General features: G+C 39.5%; 1 protein-coding gene across 2 annotated transcripts; it reads right to left on the bottom strand.

Moving 5' to 3' along the window:
• Positions 1-5896: 5896 nt before the first annotated feature.
• Positions 5897-16157, bottom strand: cipc.S (CLOCK-interacting pacemaker S homeolog). Of its 2 annotated transcripts, none has more exon segments than NM_001091299.1 (4): positions 5897-7505; positions 10668-10819; positions 14129-14274; positions 16077-16157. In NM_001091299.1, coding segments are annotated over 3 exon segments (1041 nt in total). In that variant the 5' UTR covers positions 14262-14274; positions 16077-16157; the 3' UTR covers positions 5897-6749.
• Positions 16158-26297: the final 10140 nt, after the last annotated feature.

The raw sequence follows: 26297 nt of genomic DNA on the forward strand, positions 1-26297 counted from the left end.
TGGATATGAGGAGTGAATGACAGGGCAGAATCTAGGATAACCCCAAGGCACTGGGCCTGGGGAGAGGGGGTTATAGTGGAATTGTTAACTATGATGGATACTTCGGGGATGCTAGTGGTGTTAGTTGGAGGAAAGAGAACCATTTCAGTTTTAGAGAGGTTTAATTTAAGGTAGCATTGCGATATCCAGGTAGAGATAGCGGACAGGCAGGAGGAGACGCGAGTTAGGAGTTCTGGGTTGAGATCAGGAGATGAGAGATAGATCTGAGTATCGTCAGCATAGAGGTGGTAGTGGAAACCATACGAATTTATTAATTTGCAGAGGGAGGAAGTATAGAGGGAGAATAGTAATGGTCCCAGGACAGAGCCTTGAGGAACTCCAACAGAAAGGTAGGGGAGAGGATGATACTCCATTGTAGGAGACACTGAAGGAATGATTGGTGATGTAAGAAGAGAACCAGGACAGGACTGTGTCACGAAGGCCAAGCGAATGGAGGGACTGGAGGAGGAGAGGGTTATCTACAGTGTCAAATGCGGCTGAGAGATCAAGCAGTATTATTAGTGAGAAATGATTGTTTGCTTTAGCGGTTAAAAGGTCATTAGTTAGTCGAGTCAGGGCAGTTTCCATGGAGTGTTGTGGCTTTTATACCAGATTGTAGGGGGTCCAGCAGGTTATTGTCAGAGAGGAATGAGGTTAGTCGGTTGTAGACTAGGCGCTCAAGTAGTTTAGAGATGAAAGGTAGCAGAGAGATAGGTCGGAGGTTGTCAAGATTGGAGGGATCAAGAGAGGGTTTTTTCAGAATGGGGGTGACAAGAGCATGTTTTAGTTGAGAAGGAAACAGTCCAGTTGAGAGCGAAAGATTAAATAGGTGAGTTAAGGGTTTGATTAGATAAGGATTGGTATTGCGGAGAAGTTTTGAGGGAATTGGATGAAGTGGGCAGGTGGTAAGGTGAGAATCTACATAGTAGATCAGACAACCTGAGGGGAACTGAAACACTTGCTGTGTAGTTACAGTTTTTACATTAACACTTAAACCTTGTAATTAATGGTTATTGTGTAGTATTAAAACTCACCTTATAGGGACACTTCAGACACTAGTAAAGTTCCCTTTAATAGCAAGCGAGGGTTGCTGCTCTGCAACAATGTCAGCCCACTATCACAGTGCAATATGCAGTAAGCAATCATATCATGGCATTCACTATACTGCAATAAGTCACTGGTAAGCAGTAGTTGTCCTACAGTTTCATTGTTTGAAATAATGGGCTGGTTCAGACTCAGTGGACTCCTGCCACATCTTGGTATGTTTTTCCAGCATTCCATTTTATACTTGTGTGCGCAGTTTTTAAAAACGACAGTATGTGCTCAGGTCAGAATTAATACAAAATGTTATGTTTTCACACAAAATTATTTGTGCGCCCGACAATATGTTGTGTGCGCTGGCGTCAAAACATGTGCGTGTGCACAGCTTAAAGGGAACATTGGGGTAAATTTACTAAAGTGAAATGACTAACGCTGGCGAAAATTAAACGTCATTTCGGAACTTCGCCGATTTACTAACGGGCACTGGCGTAAATTCGATAGCGAAGAAGATAGACTCTAGTGCTACTTCGCACTCTAACGCCAAGCAAATTTTTGCTCTGGTGAATGGACGTAACTACGCAAATTCACTAAGTTGCTGATTTTACTGAATGTTGCCTCTTGCCCCAGACTTGCCTTCACCACCTCAGACCAGGCGAAGTGCAATAGAGTAGATAGGAGTTTCTCAAAAAACAATGGCTTTTACTTTTTAGAGGGTGATTGTAAATTTTTTTTGGGTTCCCTCCTTCTCCCCTACATTTCCTTTCATGTGGCACCTAAACTATACAGTGGGCACATGTGTAGGGCAATAACTTTATTTTATTTTATTAAGGTTCCCTGGACTTGTGTAGTGTAATGTAGTTACTGCAACATATACATCCATTGTACTTTAACTTCCCACCGTATGCAAATTAGGAATCGCTAGCGCAACTTCGAACTGCTGATCGTATTATCGCTAGTGCAACTTCGCAAGCGTTCGGAAACCCTGGACGCAACTTCGGATTTTCATGAATTAGCGTTCTCCTGGTGAATCTACGCCTGGTGAAGTGTTGCGATGTCAGTGAAGCCATCGCTGGCCCAATTTCGGAGGTAGGTAAATTTGCCCTATTGCCTCTGGTTTATTAATAACACTGTATGATTCTGTATAGGGCATTTTCAATAATTAATTACCTATTTAAACTAAAAATAAAAATAATAATAAAATTCTGAAATTGTAGCAAGGTCCATTTTAAGCCCTTAATACATATGCTCCCAGGTTTTATACAGTAAAGTCTCTGAAAGCACAGCTTAAAAGAACTTCAAATGGAGCTACACATGCATGGCAGAAATCCCAGTCATCACGGAGTGTTCATAAGTAAAACATGTGTGTGACAATGCAGCCTCCCCTCCCAGGTGGATTTGTCAGTATAAAGAAGTTACAGTATACTGTCAAAATACAAAGCCATAAAAAAACAACATATAGGACAAAGTCTACACACCTTATAAAGTATATCTGAAGTGCTTGCTATGACCCGAGTAGTTTTTTGCTCTAAAAGATGTTGAAGGGATCATCTTATATAAACCCTGATACCCCGGGTCATAAATGTCCTCCTCTATATATAAAAGCGAGAGCACACTTTATTTGTAGGATAAAGAGCATAGTTGTCTGTAAATACGATTCCTGTTGCAAATGAGGACAGTTTATGAAAAGTTGTGTGCCACCTGATTTTGGCACTTACACACACCTTAAAGGATAATTCAACCCCACAGCTGATAGAAACCCCTACCCTACATAGTCCCCTCTCCCCCCACCCCGCTCAGGCGTTAACACCTGTAAATTCCCGTAATCCTACAATTACCCCTCGTTGCAGAGTCAGCGCAGCAAAGCTCACAAGCGCCATCTTGGGGTTTTCTTCCTTCCTTTCGCCAATTTCTGTCACTTTCGTCGCATGCGCAGTTAACACAAAGAGGAAGGCGGCTCTAACTGCGCATGTGTCGATATGGAGCTTACATTCCGAAGATTACTGCGTCGCTGAAGATGGCACCTGTGAGCTCAGCTGACTCTGCAACGAGGGGTATGGGGCATTTACCTGTGTGGGGGGGGGGTGGAGCAGGGAGGGGGGGACTATGTAGTAGGGTAGGGGTTTTTATTAGTTGGGGGGGTTCTCCTTTAATGAACACAGACTGATCAGGATGCACTGGCTGTGTTTCTTCCTGCATTTTCCAGTGGTAGAATACATTAAGAATTAACTGCATAGGGACACAGGAGCAAATGCCTATGTGCAAGGGCCCTAATGCTTGCACTTCCAGTTTTGTGATGAGAAATACGGTACATCCAATGATCATAAGTACTTCAGTGTGGGGAGAGGGAGAACAGAATCCCTTATAAAGCCTCTCAATCTGGAATAGCATCCTTTCATGTCATCCCCTTATCACACACATTCCTCTATGCTCAGAAAATGCACAGGAAGTACACCATATACCCTTACACTGACCAATCAGACTTGGTGGATCAGAAAGCAATTGCTTGCTATGCCTGTCTTCTGCCCCAGTATGAGCAGGGCATTTAATTTACATAATAAAGTCTTTATTCTGCAGTAGGACAGACCCTATAGAAAATGAAACTTAAAAAACCTTTCTTAACCTATCACACTGCAGTTGTACACCACCCCTAGGGGAAGGAGTATGGCACCCATAGATCACATGCTGTCCTCTAGTAGAAAGTGCTATGGAAAATTAGCAATGTGTTATTGTATGATCCTACATTTTAAAACACAACTTTAGCATTATTAGAGAGGTGTTTGTAGTCGACTTTAGGTGTATATGTACAGATAAACATACCACTATAAGTACAGGAATTGCCTAAAACTTATAAGAGAACAGCTTTATCCAAATATAATGTTGTGCACTTCCTTTTTAAAGGGGTTGTTTACCTTCAAACACTTTTTTCACTTTCAGTTCATTTGGTTTCAGATAGTTCAACAGAATTAACAGCTTTTTCCAATGACTTTCCAATTGTGCCAGTTTTTCTAATATTGAAGTGAAAAGTTTAATTTTTCACTTTCTAAAGAAGCTCTCGGAGAGGGCTCGCCGACTCTAACTGTTCTAAATTGATACATTTAGTTGATAAATTTGTTATCATTGTCCCTGCTGAGCAGAATCCCTGAGTTTCATTAAAGGCAGCTGTTAGAATTTATACAATAGTTGCTAGTATTCCACAGATACTGCTGAGAAATGTATCAACTAATTATACCAACTAATTGTAGCAAATTGTAATAGTTCAGATGCTCCTGGATCACTGAGCTGCCAGATTGAGACACCAGAGACAGGAACATTAAACTTAAATTTTAGGGAAATGGTAAAAAATAAAAGATGGAAAGCAATTGAAAAAAGTCTGTGTTTATGGTGAACAATGTGAAAACAACTCAATTGAAAAAAGTGTTTGGAAGGTGAAAAACCCTTTAAGACCGTAAATAATAAGAAAATACCACCAAGGATAGTGAGACTACTCACTTAAAAGGGTAGTTCACCTTTAATTTAAATTTTAGCGATGAAATGGTTGTCCAGAATGCTCAGGGACCTGGGGCTTTTCAGAGAATGGATCTTTTCTGGATCTTCATAACTTAAGTTTACTAGAAAATCATGTAAGCATTAAATTAACCTTCCAATAAGGATTAATTATATCTTATTTTGTAACATGTACAAGGTACTGTTATTATTACCGAGAAAAGGGGAATACTTTTTAAAAAATTGGTTTATTTGGATAAAATGGAATCTATGGGAGACAGCCTTTCCGAAATTCGGAAGCTTTCTGGATAACGGATCCCATGCCTGTACATATACTGTCCTATTCGTAGTACTTTTTCAATGGGTCTTTTTTTATAGCTATTTGTTCTTCTCTTCTGTCCTTCCAGTAGCAATTTAAAATGCTAACAGGCTGATAAGGGTCACTGACCCCAGCAGCCAAAAAAAGTATTGCTCTGTGAGGCAACAATTCTAATGTTATTGCACCAATTCAGTCAGCCCAAGCACTGCTTATAATTTACTGCCACATTTGCAAGGACCACAGATGCAAAACTATATTTTTCTGGGAAAACATCCAGCGCCAACAGGCATTTACATTGCTCTGTGATACGTTACATTGGTACAGATCTTGCCAACATCAGGATGGGAAAGTTCTGCTCTCGTAAACATTAAAGCTAATGATAAGCTAGAAAGGAAAGCACAGTCACAGGTTAAATCAGGGGTGGTGTGAACAGATGGACTTGATAGCAGACCAGTTCTCTCTATTAAGCAGTGAGGCTTGTGACTAAACGCATCCTGCTGCTAATCTAAGAAAGCAGAAAACAGTTGTCGTTTTGCGAATAAGTAGGAAAATATCGTTTTTTTATTTTCACTTTTACAAAGGGGAGCTTTTGGTTCCCCTTAACAATAAGGGGAATTTAATTTAAAAGTTTGAGGTTGAACAAAGAGTTGTGGCTGGTTCTTTTAACAGCCACACCAAAAAAAAAAAAAACCCTGAGACATTATAGGCCAGTCTCACATACTACTACACTAACACATGGTCAGATGTGATGTACAGTTATACTGCATGATTATTAACTTGGATTTTAATTCAGGTCCATCTGGTAGGCTGAACACACCAGCTAAATTAAAAAAAAAAAAAAAAAACAAACAAACATGCTGCCCTATAAATCATGGATTCTTTGGCACCAGCCCTGCTACTAAATGTTAAGACAAAGCAACCTCTGCCAGATGCGGATAGTTGTAGTGCAGAAAGATGGCGGGAGCTTCGGGCTGCTGATGCTTTTGAAACTGAAAAAAAAATGGCAAAGCAACAGTGTTAAATAGGTATTTTTTATTTATTTATTCTGTATGAAATGAAAGTGTACAAAGAAGCCATACATAGACTGATTTGGAGTTGGTTAGAAATATTCACATATTTAATTACTCCACACCTACAAAATGAAATAAAATGAAATCTTATGTTTAGATACAATGTAGTAAAGGCCAGCCTTGCACTACTTGCCAAACACAGCATGTAAGCAGAGATTAGTCAAATATCTTAGCTGTGATAAATTGTAAAACTCTGCCACCAATCCCTTCTTCTTAGAATGCACATAACTTGCTAACAGTTCATGCCACCTCTCTAGGGTTACCACCTGGCCGGTATTTACATGCCTGCCCGGTAAAAATTATGGCTGATCCCAATGTTATTATCATGGAAAAAAATAAATAAGGCTGGTATTTTTTCCAGAAATGGTGGCAACCCTACCCCTCTCTCAAAGCCAAGCGACTATTGTGTTCTCTGTACCGGATCCAGCCTTGGGTATAAAATATGCTCTGGCATTCCAAGTACACAGAAGCCCAAACAGCACCTCTCTAGCACAATAAATAGTAACTGTTATGGTATTTTACAGCAGCCCCTCTGGTGCCACTAAGCTTCACCACTGAATTATCTCCTTTTCCTGAACCAGCTGCCTCCAGCTTTGAGACAGCACTATCTTACCCCAACTCTCTTTGATAAAATGTACTCTCATTCTTATTTGAAATTATGTGTGAACATACGCTGATATGGGGATAGACAGGTTTTCTAACAATCTGTATCTTTTATTGGTCTCTTTTTTTGGTAGAGAGTGGTCTTGGGCAGACAGAACAAATATCACTAACAATTAGAGCCTACAAATGAAACATTACAAATCCATTTCTCTGACTGACAGGTCCTCTGTATCTCCTTTAACAACCTCTGCCAATGAATCTTGAAGTCTCTGCCAGTCTTGAGGGTTGTTACTGCTCATTGCTGTGGCATAAAGTTGCACCTGCTCTTGCAGCTTCTCCAACTGGCTTTGTGTAGCTTGGTTGTGCCGTGCCAATTCCTTCGTTTTCATGGCAATGCTCAGCAAGCCAGAGCGGTGCAAAATATCCAGGGTATTCTGAAAGCGTTGTGATTTGTTTTGTTGACCAGCACTGAGAAGGTTCTGTTGTGTATCCAAGGAAGCAACTCTGGAACCCTTCTCATTTGAATTAATGTTCTGAGTTGTTAGTTGTATGTCCAGCTCTTTGTTCTTGGCAGAGACAGAACTTTCTTTCACATTTTGGTCAACTGGGCCTTGTTGTACTCCTGTATCTAACAAAGTTGCTGCATCCATCCCTTTTCGACTCCCACTGTGGCCCTTGGAACACTGCCTCTTTGTCTGGTTATGAGGCCTCTCATCTGGGCCCCTCTTTCTGGCACAGGGAAGTGATATATTGGAGACACGGTGTGATGGATGTGGTGCAATCTTTGTGTAGGATTTTAAGATGGGCAGGTACTTGGCATCTTTTCTACAGGTGGAAGGCTTGGAAGAAGACACAGTAGGAGGAAAGAAGACAATCTGTGGGGAAGTCTGAAGCAGCTGAATGGAAGGATGGACAGCCCAGGAGCTGGCATTAGGTTCAGGACCAGACCCCTGAGGAAGAAGAGAAAAAAACAGCTTTAAAAGAAGGCCTTTTGGTTACTTTGTTTTTCTTTTACAGTGCTTCTTTCCCCTTTTTTGCCAGTCTCTAAAACACCATGTACTGTCGCCTGGGAAACAATTGTGTCTCTGGTGACCATTTACTTGTGCTCTCTCAGTCAACTGCGTGGAAACAGCTGGATTCAAATTGTTTACTGCACCATAAGCAAATGGTCAGATACTCAGGACGCTGCACTAACTCTTACTGACAGGAGAATTAACCAGGGAATGACTAGAGAACTGCTGGCATACATGTACATGGAATAAAAATTCTCTATTGTTCCTAACTTCCACATCTCCAAAATACTCAGAAATCAAGTAATTGGCCAGTTATTAGAGTCTAGGCAAACAAAGCGCCTTTTATTACACATGGGCAAACAAAATGCTAAGCAATATTCTCGTAGGTGAATTTCGATGCATATGGCCTCCAGTATTTGCACTGGTGAAAAATAATAAATGTATTAAATATAGACAAAATTATTAGTCAAAGTCAGTTGGCATATTTATGAAAAATTGGTGAGCTACATGGTTATTTTGTTTTTATCATCCTGAATTAGGCTCACCCTTGTGGAAGCTGATGTTCAGTTCACTGGTTTGGTCTCATCTTTTTGGAGAAAAAAAATAAAGTAATTGTGGGCTTATTCATGATAATTACGGATGCACAGAATCAGCAGGATTGAAATTTGGCAGAATCCAAGTGCCTGGCCAAAGCAGATTTGAATCCTTCAAATCAGTAGTTTTCATCAAACAAAAAAAGAAATTTCCATTTTTTTCGCCCGCACACAGTTCTTTGTAACCCTTCCTTAGCAAATTAGGGTTCAGATTCAGCCAAAATTATGAATTTCGGGCATTCCTAATGACAGCATGTGATTGGTCATATATAAGTGGCTCTGGATCATTATGTTTATATGATTTGTTTACCTTTTATACTCGACAGCTTGTTCAATCCTGGCACAATATTAAGCAAAGAACTGCCTCACTTGGATGTAATACGATTGGCTAAATAAAAGCAGCTTGATACTTGGCAAGAAATGGAACTGAGCTCAGCAAATGACAGAGCACTGGATGATACTGAACATGATCTGATCAGGGATTATAAGAAACGACTGCGTATTCATTCACTTCAGCAAGCACGTCTATGGGGGTGAAGAGACTACCAATGTCAATATTAAAATTCAACAAATAACAGTGGGTGCTTAATAAACCTATTTTACAGGTTTTCTTCATTTAATGTTTATATTTTACTTATTTCTATTTATTGAATTGCACCTTATATTACTAATAAACCATTAATAGTTCAACAACTAGAATAAAAACATAAACCTATTTGTGAAAATAACGTTATCAATACCAATTGAATGCAATCAAATTTCACAATATCTGCAATTTAGGGATGTACCGAATACACTATTTTGGATTCGGCCGAACCCCCGAATCATTTGCGAAAGAATCGGCCGAATACTGAACCATATCTGAATTTGCAAATTAGGGGTGGGAAGGGGAAAACATTTTTACTTCCTTATTTTGTGACAAAAAGTCACGCAATTTCCCTCCCCTAATTTGCATATGCAAAGTAAGATTCGGATTTGTTTCGGCCGGGCAGAAGGATTCAGCCGAATCCTGCCCTATAAAGTCTGAATCCTGGTCGAACCCCGAACCGAATCCTGAATTCAGTGCATCCCTAATGCATGAAACTAACCTATGCTCTTATACTTCAATTAATAAAGTCAGCCACAACACCAAACATCTATGAAAGAAAGAAACACTAAGAAAAAATCGAACAGCATGTTGTTCATCTTTGAATGAATTTTTAGTTTGATATTCTGAGACAATTTGTCTATATGGTTTTGTATTTATTTAGCTTTTTCTTCAGCAGCTCTTTTTGTCTGCTGCGACAGTGACCCCATCTAAAGCTGGAAAAAGACATAAGGCAGCAATATGGGTACTTCATTTAGCAGCAGTCTGCTTCCCCTAATTGTTTAACTAGGAATGTCTATCTGGCCTTGTCGAGCCACATACAGTATAAGTGAAGAAGCACAAGGATTACTATGTTTTCACTTTATGTCAAATGCCGTTTGCTGGTTACTGTTTTTAATAATACTCCCAACAAACAATTTTGTAATTTAACTTTATTATTTTGAATGGATAGTTTTGAAGCTACAGACCATTTAAGCTGTGGATTGCTGCTGTCTCTCTCCTCTGCTGTCTCTCTGCTAGCGATCTAAGGACGGCTTTGCAGTCTGCCCATACAGGAAGCTGACACTTATCTTGTTACAGCGCATGCCTCCCCTCTCCTGCTTCATATGCATTTCACGAATCCTATTGGCTAAATCTTGCCAGCCAATCCCATCAAAAATATGCAAATAAAATGTTTGACAGCCTGCCAAGTCATGGCTAGCCGTGCAGGGAAATCCCCTACAGAGAGCTGAGAGCACAGAAGAGAGAATAAATGTGTAGCCTTACAGCGCTTTGTTTTTAGATGGGAACCCCCATTTAAGAGCTTGAAAGAGTCAGAAGAACGTGGCAAATAATTAAAAAAAAACTATATAAAAAAAATTAAGGCCAATTGAAAATTTGCTTACAATTAGCCATTTTATAACATACTACAAGTTAACTTAAAGGTGAACCACCAATTTAACAGCCTAGTTTACTGACAGACTGACTACCCTCTGCAGCCAAGTTCTAATTAGTGTCCATATAACAGTTTCTAACAGACTTAGCACAGAAGTATTTCCCACTTCCTTGTTTCAGAGGGATCCCCTCGCACACACTCATCACTTACAGCACCTATGCTAGATGATTTACAAACAGCCTCTGTTATCCTCCTCTCTGCTGGGTATCATAGGACATTCTGGGAATTATGTACCTTTTCAATTGTGTTTTCCCTGATTTTACACCAAAATCTTGTCCTGATGTTTAGAAAATAGCGGTTTGTCCTCTGTTTTGGTTTGATAAAGGAGTGTATTTTACAAAGCGTGTAGGACCAGCACTTTTCCCTCTGTTCAATTTGGTGTTATTTTTCCAGAATAAGACCAAGTTTTGCTGCTTCCATGTAACAAAAAAAAGAAGCAGATTATACTGCCAGGCACAATGCAAACAGTCTCTAGCATGCTCTACCTGATCAACAAGCAGGTTTTTCAAGACGACCAATGACTGTGGCTGCGATGGAGTTTTGCCTGAGGGCTTCAATGCTACATTCCAGCGTGATGTAGTTGGACCCTCTTCTGTATCAGTCTGCTCAACAGAGCTTAGGCACTCTGATGCGACATCTGCAGAATAGAGAAAGCACACTTTATAACACATAAAGGTGATGCAGAATAAATTCTCTCACACCAGCAACTATGAGTCTTGCTATAAACCAGTTATAAGCCACAGTGCTACCATATTCACATATTCACCAGCTCAGCTGTTTCTATCCTGTAAAACAATGCCCACATGATATGTATGCACATATAATTTGCAATATAAAGTAAGCAAGTAAACATTGCATTTTAGGTTAGTATCAACAGCCATTTTAAAATGCCTTAGATGTGGATTTTCATATGTTCCACTGCATGGTAATGCAAGTGTTGATTTAAGTCTGGCCTTTGGGCTTATACTCATGGAAGCATGAATGACAACAGGAGGAAAAAATGGGCTTAATCTATTTTTCCAGCTTTCAGAATTGATGCTCGCATCAATGGATACGGAGTGAAATAAGCAAACACTTTTGGGGACATGTAAGATGGCAAGATCGCAAGCACAACTAAAAAAAATAATAAAATTATGTTTGTACTGTGCATTAGCCAACGAAATTATTAAAATGGTGTAATATACTGCATGATATGTTGGCTTCATAATATCAAAGAACAGAGAATTAAAAAGTAGAATATTGTTTGGAGTTACTATGCAATCGTTTTTTGACTAAGGCACTTACCGACACACGGGTACATTTGTTTTACATAGCATAAAAAAAGCTGCAAAGCAATTTTTCTTTTTTTACATAAATGTCTATTTAGACAGTGCTTTACCGCAACCAGCTAAAATGACTTCTTTTTTTTTATATTTAAAAGGTTTATTGATTTTTGAGGAATAAAAGTAGTAACAAAGAAAATACTTTGTTGCATAAAGTTGTGCTTGAAAGTGTGTGAACCCTTTAAAATTTTCTTTATATGAATGTTACTTAAAGGAGACGGAAAGAGGAAAGTTTTCAAACACATCCTAAAAGTAGATGAAGAAAAATCTTATATTTGGTCATTTATTTATTGAAAATAAATGATCCAATAACATATCTGAGTGTGGCAAAAGTAAGTAAATCCTTAGGATTATCATATAATTTGAAGGTGATATCAGAGTCTGGTGTTTTCAGTCAATGGGATGACAATCAGTTGGGAGTGAAAGACCCTGTTTTATTAAAAGAATGAAAATTCAGCAAAACCTGATCACACATACAACAAATCTGTGGATGTGTATCGTGGCTTGAACAAAGGAGGTGTCTGGGGACCTCAAAATAAGAGTTGTTGATGCCCATAAAGCTGGAAAATGTTATAAGAATTTCTCTAAAGAGTTTGGACTTCACCAATCAACAGTCAAATGGTGGAAATTCAAGACCGTTGTTACTCTACCCAGAAGTGATCGACCATCAAATACCACTCCAACTTCAATGTGTCCAATAGTGCGAGACATTACAAAGGAACCCATAGTAACTTCTAAGCAACTGAAAGCCTGTTTTACATTGGCGAATGTTGATATTCATGAGTTCACAGAAACTGTGTGAACAGCAAAGAAAGAGCCACTGCTCTCTCCAAAAAATATTGCTGACCATCTAGAACTTGCTGACCATAATAGAACTTTTTGGCTTTAGTGTTACATTTGGAGAAAGAAAAACATTGCATTTCAGCATAAGAACCTTATCCCATCTGTAAAACATGGTGGTGGGGGGCATGTTCTGGTTGGGCCTGGACAGATTGCCATCACTGATGGAACAATTAATTCTGAAATATACTAGAGAATGCTAAAGGAAAATGTCAAGACATCTGTCTGTGAACTGAAGCATGCAGCAAGACAAGGATCCTAAACACACAAGTAGTTCTACCAAAGAATGGATAAAGAACAATAAAGTGAATGTTCTGGAACAGCCAAGTCAAGACCTAAAGCGAGGAAACCCACCAACATCCAAGAGCTAAAGCTGTGAGGAGGAATGGGCTTAAATTCCTCTGAGTCGATGTGCAGGACTGATCAACACTTAGTGCAAATGTTTGGTTGCAGTTATTGCTGCACAAGGGAGTCACACCAAATACTGAGCGAAAGTAAGTGAATACAGATTCTCTTATTTTTGCCACATGCAGATAGGATATTGGATAAGAAATTTTCAATAAATACATGACCAAATATAATAATTCTTATTTCATTTATTTAATTAGGGTTTCTCCATCTAATTTTAGAACTTGTTTGAAAATCAAATGATGTTTTATATCACATTCACTTTAAACTTTCAAGCACAACTGTATTTGTAAAAACAGTGCATCAGGAATCATGTATAATATCATCGTTAGCACAACAGATAGTTCAGGGAGTTCTGTGCGACTTTGCCGAGCAGCATCACAGATCGCCCTACAACAGCTATGCCCCGATACATTAACAAAGGTTTCAGATATGGGTATTCAAAATTACTTTCCAATTACTGAGGTTTCAAGCTGGGCGAAGTATCCCACAGCAACCAATGAGAAATTTGCTTTTGCTCCATTGATTTGAATCCGATCAGCTTGTGTGCCCATAGCCTTAAAGTGAAGCGGAGCAATGGGAGCAAAATAAAAACATGGCATTCCTAACAGTTCTGAATAGGCGGCTTTGCTCATATAAGTTGGTGGGGGTATGCAAACATTGATTTGCAGGGCAATGGTACAGGAAGAGTGCAGCTTATTAAGTACAATTGAGTAGACCAAAGGAATAATAGAGGATAACTGAGGATAAAAAAAATGGATTGTCTTTTTAAAAAAATAAATCATTACAGGATTATGTATGGTTCAGACTAGCAGTTGTTTCTTTAATTGTCTGGAAAGAAGAACTGTAATCAAAATGGAATCAAAACTGACCCATGATCAAATCACTAGCCAACGAAATCTTGTTACCATAACTCACCAACCAACATGATGGAGTAAACCAGCTACCTACTTACAGATTAACCCTATGGTAGCTTTAACACACTTTTTAAATAAACTAGAACCACCTTTACATCATTTAGGCAACTCTTGGCATGACTCTTGGTGATGTCTGGCTGCTTACTTATATAGCCCCATATTATAATATATTATTCATGTCAGTATATCTTCCAACTAAAGGCATGCCAGTTTTATATATTACATTCTTCAGCATTAACAGGGCCCCGTCTTTGAACGTCTTACCATTTTGTGCCTAAACTGGTGTTTCTGTTAGATTTTTCCACTTCAATTTTTACAGACTACATTCTTTAGCACTTCATTTATATTTACAAGGAAAACAACAGCTCTAGCAAGCAAACATGTAAACAACTGAATTAATACAAACACATCAACAATATACACTGAGGAATGTTTTGAGTAAAGTCAGAAATTCCATACCTGAGTAGCCGGAATCTTTATCAGATTCTGTAGTGGTCTGTGTCTTTCTGGGCTCTGCTCTCTGACCATCCCCATGACCTGATCTAGCCTTAAATCTTTCTTGTTCAGTTGCACATTTCTGATTCTTCTCCATATCTTCTTAGAGCCTTTTAGAAAAGCATTACAAATGTTGGTTGGAAGAAACAAAATGTAAGGTTTGGGTTACTTTCTGATCTAATCACCATGAACCCCTCCTTTATTATTTAACGTTAAAATTAAAATGTGCTTTTTGTTATTATCCTTTATTTATAGAGTCAATTTACTCCATGGCACTTGACGGAGACAGTTAATTATTCAAATTGGTCCTGAACCACTGGAGCTTACAATCAAAGTTCTCTACACAAGCATACACTAACCTCACTCACACACTAACCTGTCTGTTTGCTTTTAGAGTATGAAAGGAAAGCCAAAAACCTGAGGGAATCTAGTAAAAAGCAAAATGATCAGTCCAAGGGAGCTCCTAGTGTCTTGGGTATAGGATACTCGAATTGCATTCAGCTATATAGAACATGCATATATACCTCACTGCCAACAATAACCAATAGATTAGTTTAACCCAGGTAATAACTCAAGCTATGTAGTCTGTGGGGTACAGTAACAGTCCACAACTCAAAATCAATGTAGTACTTTAGCTATACTTGGAGCAGCTGTTACATTTATGTATAAAGCCTTAATGTCAAACCCTTTATATACCCACAGATCCTTAATCACATTAGTGTTAAACTAGACATATAGGATAAATGAAAAAAAACAAACTATTTTTGTAGGCAATTAAGTAATATTGGTGTTGCTTTTACATGATGCTAAAAATTAATATTATCTTTAAAAATAGCCCCTTTATTGGAGCTCCCTATATATGTTCTCTGTCTATCTTTCAAATGAGGGGGGGGGTGTCCTAACGGTCCCTGCCAGAAGCACAGTAGGAGGGGAACAGCCAATCACAGCCCTGCAGTCACACAAGCACTCCTACAGTGCAGTGAGCGGAGTGCCGCCGGTGCTCCTCCACAGTCTGGGAATTCAGGAAGTGGAAAGGAGGGATTATTAGGGTTTTTGCAGAATTATTCAATAAATCAACCTGAAACACTACTTTTTAATGCACAATTCTTCTATATCTAAATGAGTATAATGCACTGGTAAATTCTTGTTTTTTTTTTACACAAAATGTCTCCTTTAAATGAGAAACAACCCCTTAATAAAAAAAAACCCTACCCCCCACCCTACAAAGACCGCCCCTCCCTCCCCCACAGGCGACATCTGCAGCCGCTTTGGTAATCTTCGAAATTAGACCGGCGCTTCGGCAATTTTCATGAGTTTCGCATGTTGTCGCGAAACAGAAAATTTCTCCAAATGCACAAGCGCTGCCACACCGGTCTCATTCTGAAGAGGGCTGCCGTGAACTCCGTTGGACGGGGTGTCTATGTAGAGTTTTTTTTATTTTTTTATTAAACGTTTGTTTCTCCTTTAAGAGTAGAACACCCAATACATAAGGCCAGACCTGCCTGTTGAGCACAAGAAAAAGACAGGGCATGGCATAAATGATTTAAAAATGATCAGTTTCTATGTATGATAATAAATACATATCACATATAAAAGGAAATCTTTCATCCACCCATGCACTCGCCCAGTTTGTTCAGCAGAAACTCCATCTCACAATCACACAGTTGCAGTCACCAGGCTGATGACAGCAAATAAATAATGATACAATGCATTACAGATACATTACAGATACATTACAGATACATCATTACATACATACATACATACATACATACATACATACATACATACAAGCAATGGTGCTAAGTTTGCAAGACAACCCACACTTTGTTACGCTATTCTGCCTAATCTTGTCCAGGCCTCACCCCCTTCACTCTCCGCCCAGATCAAACAAATCCTGTTGAGTGCATACCGCTCTATAGACAATCTATCCGCGGGACAGTTCCGATTTTCATAACATAAGCAGCAGTCCCGGAAAGCCCGAAGATTGTGACAGTATCGCGAGATGAGAATGCGACGTCACTACCACAGTGATACGCATGCAGCGGCCAGGAAGGGTGACGTCGAGGGTTGAGCAGAGTTCATGGTGACGCCGTGCGCGTATACGGGGCGAGGCCTTATATGGACGTTCGACTTTTGTATTTATTTTATTTTAACTCACAGCTTCCACTGTAGTTTGGTAAAGGGGGTTAAAAAGCGGCTTTGTAGTAGTGGTGATGCTTTACCAGCAATTCCGGATGCTAAAGTGATTAGAATAGGGTTGCCAGCTTTGCTGATGGCTAAACTCGAACATGGGGAGAGGGGCAGGAGTGGCAGGACAGATAGCATTGGGGGTGGGGCAGTGATGTAGGAACAAGCACGATGACATCAGAGGCGGGCACAGTGATGTAGGTGGAGTTATGACACCTGGGCAAGGCTATTGCATCACTTAGATGCATACCTCCCAACATTTTGGAAGTAAAAAGAGGGACAAAAAAAATTTTTCCGCACGTAGCGCAGCATTTTTTGACCACACCCCTTTCTGTGGCCACACCCCCTAATTACCATGTTTGTTTTACAAAATTTGGCAGGTTATAAAAGTTTGAAAATATTTCTCCTTATCTAAACTGTGTTTTTGTGTCTCAAAATTGTTACAAAACATCTTATTTGCACCTGTTGGCTGTTCTGGGCTCTCTGCTAAAAGCCAATTAAGTGAGAAACTTTGTTTCTTTTTCTGGTTGTTCAGTGCAGAGAAAAGAGGGACTTTCCAGTACAAATGAGGGACTGCGGGTTGAGCTGTCAAAAGAGGGACTGTCCCTCCAAAAAAGGGACAGTTGGGAGGTATGTAGATGTAACTGGCTGGATTTCTATCCGTTTTTCACAAATTTTCACAAAGTGTTGATGCTAGGGTTGCCACCTGGCCTGTGTTTTACTGGCCTGGCCTGTAAAAATGCTGGTTGATCCCAATGTTATTAATAGGGAAAAAAAGATAAATATATAGGAAGGCCGGTATTTTTTTCAACCCTAATTAATGCTCAGTTCAAAACCACACGGATGGCAACTCTATCCCGGTCCAGACTGAGAATTATAATAGGTCCTGGCATTTCAGGTACACAGAGGCCCAATCAGCCCACACAGAGGCCCAAACAGTCCCACCAGCCCACTAAATAGTGACTTTCTATGGCACCTTATAGCAGCCCCTCTGGCATTTGCCAGAACCCACAGATTGCCAGTCCGGGCCTGACCCTATCTCTAGCTACATTCTGCTTGATGAGTAAGCCCAATACTTTACAGGTATGAGATCTCTTATACAGAAATCCGTTATCCAGAAAGCTCTGAAATACAGCAATGCCAATTTAGAAAAAAAAATCCTTATTTTTGATTGATTTGCTTTTATTTTGTATCTGTAATAATGAGAAATTAACTGCACTTGATAGTAACTAACCAATGTTGAGGGTGAGTATCTTAGTATTTAAATGTGTTTCATGTATTGGACAGATTGTCAAAACCAGTCAGGTGGCAACCCTAGATTAGAACTAAGTAATCCTTTGCTTTTTCTGCTCGCTAGAACCCATTCTTGTGCCAGAGTACTATAAAATGTTACCAGTAACAATCCTTGCGTTCACTTGAACCTTCTTTCTTAATATTAAAAGGGATTCTGACGTGATTTTTATGATGTCGTTTTTATTTCTAAATTACAAAGTTTGCTGCAAATAATTCACTCTACAATATAAAATGGAATTCCTGAACCAGCGAGTGTATTTGTTTTAGTTGTAAAATTGGTGTGAAGGCAGCCATCTCAGGTCATTTTGCCTGATCATGTGCTTTTAGAAACAAACCCCTTATTAAAAGAAAAAACCTACCCCACATAGACCCCCCTCCTCCCCACTAGCCTAGCTGCTACTAGGGTTGCCACCTTTTTTTTTAAGGGTATTACAATTTAATACCGGCCTTGGCAGGTGTTTTACCGTCTAGACCGGTAAAATAATGGCCGGGTGGCAACCCTAGCTGCTACCCTGGGCAAATGCCCTTAATTTTTTACTTACCCCTCTGTGCAGATTCAGGGATCGGTGTTCACGGCAGCCAACTTCCGGATCTTCGTGTCTTGTTCTGGCGCTTTGGCAATTCCCGTTAATTTCAGCACATGTTCAGTTGGCGCAAACCGGGAGATTGCTCCAACTGCGCATGCGCCGACACACCAGTCTCGTTGTCAGATTAACAAAGACCTGACGGCTTCAGGACTTCAATTTCAGCGGCCTCGGCTCCATTCGCGGCTGCGGATCTTCAGCACTTTGGGTCTTCAGCTCTTCAGGATTTCAGCGGTTCGGCATAGTCAAGGGGGGCCCTTTAGGCCCGGGCCTTGTACAAATGTAACCCCTGTGCCCCCTGATAGTGGCTCTGCACACACACATTCAATTTTGAGGGATCATGGGGTTCACACACATTTACACATTTGCATATGCAAACACGTGCGCAAAACACACAATTTGGCAAGTGTAGACACACATCTGCAAACTTACAGTTTTGTGCCTATTTTATCGATTGTCTGTTTTTTTTGCTTGAAAAAAACTGTTTTATCGCCATTGAAAATAGCGTATTCACTAACCGCACTGCACAATACCTTTAGTATGTTATTTCAGTGATTATTTATATTTTTCTATCCATAAAACCTATTTGGCCAAGCTTAAATATTCAAACTGTGATTTGAATGCAGATTACACTAGGTGGAAAAAAAACAGATTTTTGCGGTTGATTTTATTGAATTTTAGTGATTTTATTTGATTTTGCACTGTTCTTTGTTACTAAGTTTTGCCCATGGAAACTTTGTCTGCTAAATACAGTATCCATTTGGGTGCCTCTGTCCGCCACATAATTTGGTAAACTATGCATATTGGGCAACAAACTGTTCAGTAAACCTCTGGCTTTCATATTTAGGATGTTTTATGCTGATACATTAGGTAATGTGAGGCATATAACGGGGTAAAATGCAAGCTTTGGTATGCACAATTGTCGTGAAACAGAAAATTGCTCCAACTACGCATGTGTCGTCACGCCGGTCTCATTCCGAAGATTTCCGAAGAGAGGCAGATGGCGTCCGCCAACTCTGATGTCTGAATCTGCACTGAGGGGTAAGAAAACCTTAGGGGCATTTGGCCAGGGTAACACTTAGGCTTTAAGTATTTTGAGGGTTTTATATTCGTATTTGGATTTGTTTCAGGGTTTTATATGTGTTTGCTTTTCATGTTAAGATCTTTTAACAAATAAGTAGACATTCATGCTTTTTTAAAAAGTGAGTTTAGTCATGGTTAAAAAAACCTTCTAAAACTACACAAATTTGAATTCTGATAACTAAGCCTCTTCATTTTAGAGAAAAAACTTAAAATGAAAAATTAGTGCCAGGCCACCAAAATATAAAATTTTTTATCAAGATAAATATCAATATAAAACATAATATCAACATTTTATCATATTTATCAAAATCTGAAAAGTTCTCATTGTGAAGATATCCGAATCCTAAGAATTTTTCAGATTTGTCAGAGTAAACTGCGACTTTTTCATATTTGACGCCCGAAACCTCTGACTTTTTGGGATTTGACACCCGAAACCAGGAAATCTTTGGTTTATTGAACGAAACCCAGCGCAGATCAGGATTTCAACGGGACATCTGCCATTGACATCTACAAAAACTCGGCATGTCTGAGGTGGAGTACTTTTTTATTCAGACTTTTAACAACACAGTAGTTTAATAAATCATTGAAACGATCAGTTTTTTTCCCTCTGAAAATATTGTTTTTCCCTTTAATAGGCCAGAAAAAATCTGATTTTAATAAATAACCCCTTTAGTTATATTTCCATTATTTCTTAACAGCAACAGCCCTATCATAAAAAAGACTGACCTTGTTTTAATTTAAAGCATCAGAAACAGCAAAAATTAAAATCGTCATACTATGTATTCTATCCTGTCCATGTAAACATATTTTCTGGATTTTCTGTTTTTATATAATTCAGAACTGTATCTTGTGTCTCAACAGATCCTGTAATAAAGTGAAATACAGTGAAACTTCAATTTTACATCCCCTGATTTTAAGTTTCCCCTCACTTTACATTGTTTTTATATAGTATGCATAATCCCTGACATGTTCCCTTTTACATGTTTTTATTCTGGTCCATAGAAAAATGTAAAAGGGGGCTCTACTGTATAACATGGTTAAATAGTTAAGTTTGGTTGAAAAAAAAAGGCAAGTCCATCATGTTCAACCCCTTCAAATTTAACCCAGTGCATATACATACACACGCTCACACCAACCCCTCAATACACTCACATAAAGGTATCCCAATAGCCTTGGATATTATGCTTGGCCAAGAAATCACCCAAGCCCCTCTTAAAGGCATTAACAGAATCAGCCATCACAACATTATCCGGCTGTGCATTCCACAACCTCACTGTCCTCACTATGAAGAACCACCTACACACATTTCAAATAAAAGTTATTTTCCTCTAGTCTAAAAGGGAGGCCTCTGGTGCAATAATCTGTTTTATGGGAAAAAATATCTCCTGCTATCTGTCTATAATAACCTCTAATCTATAAAGCATAGAGTGTAATCATGTCCTTTCTCAAGCATCTTTTTGTGAAAAAAAACTCCAACCTTGACAATCTACCTTTATAAATGAAATCTTTCATCCCGTTAACCAGTTTAGTTGTATGTCTCTGCACTCTCTCTACCGCATTAATATCAATATCAATAATACAACATGTTGCCCAGTTTCACCAGTAGATGGCAAAAACGCCAAAGGTTTGCCATGTAATCCCATGGGGTGTCCAAACTTTTTGCGTGTGTGGGGGCCAACCATTCAACGTGACATTCTTTGAACCATTAGACCGAGGAGCAAGGGTTGGAGCCAGACACTAATACCAAGTAATCTGTTATAAGGGGCTTTATGAAATCCTATTGTAGGTGTCATTGAAGGTATCTCCCTGTCATTCCCTAAACCACTGTATGTATAACAGAGAGTCAACCAAACAGGATCATTGCCTTTAATACTGGAAAGTGTAGGAACTGTGGTATTCAACAAGACTGAGCACTCAATTTACTATTGCACTCAATTTACTATTGATACTGTGTGAGGTTGTTGGGTGCCAGGGAGCCGTAGCAACACTCCTCTCTACCTTAATGCAGCAGACACGGGGCTGTGAAGCACAGACAGCACTGCATTCAAAGTTGGGTGCTACCCATTGTGCTCCATTCTAGTGTCCAAACTATGGGGCAATGTATAATACAAATTGTACTATATGTAACTGATGACAACACAATAAAAAGTTTATACTAAAAAACAAAAGTGCTTATTTCTACTTCTCCTTTAAGCAATAGCTTCCTATTGCGACTACCAAACAACATCATATACCTGCAGGTCAATAAGCCAGGTGTGGAACTAGTATAGTCACCCTGAGGATGTCCCAGAGACACAGCACACTTAATCAGGACCCCAACAGTAAACAGACAGAGTCAAGTATCTCCTGCAGGACCCCAGTAGCAAACAGAAAACACCCAGAATGTCCTGTCACACCGGACCCTGCTGAAAAGCCCACGCACCATTAAGCAACATGTGTTTGTACTGATACACCCCTGAGTGCTGGAGCCCAAGGGTGAAATTAATGACTGCATGGGCTGCAGGGTATGAAACGGTCAGCCATGTTGTTAAATGGCAGCCTCAAGAAGATAGATAACTCTGCTCATCTCTGCTCGGGCTGGCCAGTTGGGTGCTAATTTTTATCCATGCCTGCCAATGAATGGGCGAATCCATGGGCCAGTCTGAAATTCAAAATGGTCCACAATTGGCCCTTGGGCCAGAGTTTGGACATGCCTGCTGTAGACCTAGGAAGTTTCGAGGCGCTACCAGGCTTATATAAATGAGCTGGGTTTAGGGAAGGACCTTTTGCCCAAAGTTTTTGCGCGCATGTGTGTGTGGCTTTTTTGTGGGGATGCATGCAGTTTGAGGCAAGGCCTGGGGTGGGTGGAGCCCAGAGGGCTCTGTAATTTTTGTGATATGTGATGGTGGCCCTGCTTACAGGGCCCTATATGAAGCTAGTTTATGCTAATGATGGGAATAAGTGGAGTATGTGGGTAAATGGGCTGGGAAATGATTGGGGTGAGTGGGGAAATGAGCTGGGAATAGACACACATGACCATATATATATATATATAATTCTGGGCAGTGTCATTCTGTAGCTAAAGCAAATAAAGTTCTGTCTGGCATAAAAAAGGGCATTAACTCAAGGGATGAAAACATAATTATGCCTCTTTATAGGTCCCTGGTAAGGCCTCATCTGGAGTATGCAGTGCAGTTTTGGACTTCAGTCCTTAAGAGGGATATAAATGAGCTGGAGAGAGTGCAGAGACTAAGTGCAACTAAATTGGTTAGAGGGATGGAACACTTAAATTATGAGGGGAGACTGTCAAGTTTGGGGTTGTTTCATCTGGAAAAAAGGCACTTGCGAGGGGACATGATTACACTGTACAAGTACATTAGAGGACCTTTTTACCCATAAAGAGGATCACCATACCAGAGGTCACCCCTTTAGACTAGAAGAAAAGAACTTTCATTTGAAGCAATGTAAGTGGTTCTTTACAGTGTGGACAGTGAGGATGTGTAATGCACTGCCGGGTGATGTTGTGATGGCTGATTCTGTTAATGCCTTTAAGAGTGGCTTGGATGATTTATTGGACAGACATAATATCAAAGGCTATTGTGATGGGTATATATAATTTATTTGAAAGTATGGAGGGGTGTGTGTATGGATATTTGATCTTCATTTGGAGGCGTTGAACTTGATGGACTTGTCTTTTTTCAATCCGTTTTAACTATATAAATACCCCATAACTCATAGCAGGATAGCACAGTGGCAATCCCATGTATGTATACCATATATATATATATATATAACCCCAGAACTCACAGCATGATAGGATAGTGACTATTTCATGAACAAATACCCCAGAACTCACAGCCAGATAGCACAGTAGCAATTAAATGTATGCATACCCTAGAACTCATAGCAGGATGGCACAGTGACTATTTCATGTATAAACACCCCCCGAACTCAGTTCTGCGCTGGGATGCCTCAATTGCATCATGGAAGTGTGGCTCTATGAATCTGGGATCGCATCCTAGAAAGGCCCCATTAATTTAAATATTTTACCTGCCCCCTGCCTGAGCTGCTGATTCCTGCCCTAGCTGCTGCTCATTGCTGCTTGTACAATAAAAACAGAAAGCAGCAGCAAGCAAGCAAACTGGTGCCCACACCTTACAAATATGGACGCCTATGCAGTTTTGCACTTGCGGAACTCGGTATTCCCACCAGAGGGCAGTTGCTTATTCCCCTTCTGCCACAAGGCTAGAACATTGTTGAATATTTCCTGTGTTTTGCCACAAGGGGTCAGGTGATAACGGTATTTTCCGTATTAATAACTTGATTAAGCAATAAGTCAGCTGCCACCAAGTTAAAGCATATGGTCACATAACAAATGTTAACCATCAACATGTAATTTTATCTGACTACTAGATTTGTAGGTTTTTATCTGACTCCTATACTATTACTAGGTCGTCTTTTTACTTTAATTAGGATGTTATCTTTACCCAACATATTTTTTTTAACATTTAAATCGTGAAACGGTGAAAAATTTGCAAAACGCATTAAAGTCAATGGGCGTCGAAATAATTTTGACGGACTACAATTTTACGTGCAAGACAATTCTGACAATTATTTTTGTTGTGGCGGATTTTTCGCAAGCAAATTTTTGCTGCAGTTTTGCAAATATATTTGCCGGCCACGAAAATGTGCAAATGAAGCTGAATGTGAGCTGCAAGTAAGTATTGAAGGTTTGGTCAGGCAGATGCTGAGATTCTGTTCACTATGAAGTAGCTAGTGGTATTTCAAGGCACTCTGCAAATGGTCTTTTTTTTTTACCTCACGCTCTGTGCGGTTTTTTGAAGGGATTCTGAAATCACACAAATGTTGCTGGAGGAAGAAGCATCCTACAAAACAAGATAGTTTAGATCCCAGAAGATAAATAATTTTGAAAACTAAAGTTACATAACAAAGTGACATGATCCTAAAGCTTGCATAAACCAACTCAGCCAGTAAAACTGCTACACTTACCAACACAAATCTACCCTTCACCTGCATTATTCACCCACAAATAGATTGTTGGAATGCTGATGTACAGAGGTATTTATTGTAGGGAAAAGGCTAATACACTAAAACCATTGATCTTATATGGCTAAAAAAGGGATACGTGACAAGGAGTTTTCTGCTTTAGGGTCTTGTTATCCATTCCATGGCTTGGAGTTTAATTTTTATTAAAGTTACATGGGAATCACATCTATAAAAATATATAAATGCAGCAAAGCCTGTAGGCCCTCTTGGAATCCCCATGTTAATACTGCATCATAAATGTGAATCCATTATCTGGAGCACATTTTGGGGTGCATTTTTAATTTCATGCAAAATGTGTGGACTTCTTCCTGTACAAAAATACTGTTAAAGGGAAAATGTACCCCTTCTTAATATTCAGTCTGTCTGAAAGCATATGACCAGGCAAAATGACCTGAGATGGTTGACTACACACCAATGTTACAACGAAAAAAATACACTTGCTGGTTCAGGAAAAATTTTTTATATTGTAGAGTGAATTATTTGCAGTGTTAACCGCAAAAAATCATCATAAAAATCACGACAGAATTCCTTTAAATTGTCCCGTGTATGGCCGACATTTAGTTTCATGTTGTAATGCAGCCTTTCCTTTGTTCTGTTGTAACTGATGAATTATGGGACTTGCATTCACAGTGCTTTTGATAGTGGTAATGTTTATGCATTTTTTCTACATATGCCCAACTAAATGAGCTCTAAAAAGGGTGCATTTTCCCTTTAAAAAAGAAGGAAAGTAATTTTAACTTCTGAAAAGTTAGTCACCCCCAAGTGATTGTATTTACTTACCTGACACCCAGGGCTGGTGCTCCTATCAGCAGAAAACTGCACCGACCTGGGGGCAGATTCACTAAAGGGCAAAGTGGCTAACACCAGCGACTTTTAGCCATCGTTACCATCTTCATCAACATCGCCAATTCACTAACAGGCGCAGGTGGCAATTCGCTAGCGAAAGAGACTGCCACTAGCGACCATTCACACTCTACCACCAGACGACTTTTCGCTCTGGCAAAACGTTGTTACTCCGCAAATTCAGTAAAGTGCGGATTTTATTGAACATTACCTCTTTCGCCAGAGTTGATATTGCCATCTCAGACCAGGCAAAGTGCTAAAAAGAAGGTAGATCTTCCTCAATCTTCTGTCAAAAAACGCTGGCGACTTTTCCTTTTTTGAAGCAGAATTTTTTTGAGTAACTGATTTTCGTGAGACATTTCATAACATATGAAACATTCATTTTACAGTGGGCTCATGAGTAGGGCATTATATTAACTCTCTTGTCTTTATTAAGGTACCCTGGACACTTGTAAGAAAAAGTGGTAACCAAGCATTTGTACCAACATTTATAAAAAAAGACCTCAATACAACTTTAAATTACACGCTGTATGCAAATTGATGTAAGCGCAAGATCACTAGCGATTTTCGCTAGGCACAAACGAACGCTAGTGCATCTTATCTATGAAATGCTCGCACTGCTGAAGTAACGCTAGTGAAAAGTCACCAGCATTCGGCGACCAGGACATAACTTCGCATTTTAGTGAATTAGCGTAGTGGTAGAGAATTTGCACCTGGCGAAGTGGTGCGATGTGTGCAAAGCACTCGCTGGCGACAAAAAAAAAGACTTTCCTTCTCCTTTAATACTGGCACCCAGCTGTATATACAAGCATAAGATACTATTACTTTTTGTGATATGTCATTGTTTACTATTGATACTGTGGACTCACAGAATGCAAATATAGAGCTCAACAAGACACATCTCTCCTGATGCTAAATGCATAAATGCATAAATTATTTGTGCTGCTCTCATTTTTGTGTTGTGTCCAGAGCAGAACGTCAGGTGTGTCCATGTGACTGACTGTCACACTGTGTGAGGTAAGGATTTTGGAATCGCGTTGCTGTTGCCATAGAAATAGCACTGTTAAGATTAATTAGGCCGAGTCCCCAATGTC

This window comes from Xenopus laevis, chromosome 8S, assembly GCF_017654675.1.
Source record: "Xenopus laevis strain J_2021 chromosome 8S, Xenopus_laevis_v10.1, whole genome shotgun sequence".
NCBI lineage: Eukaryota > Metazoa > Chordata > Amphibia > Anura > Pipidae > Xenopus > Xenopus laevis.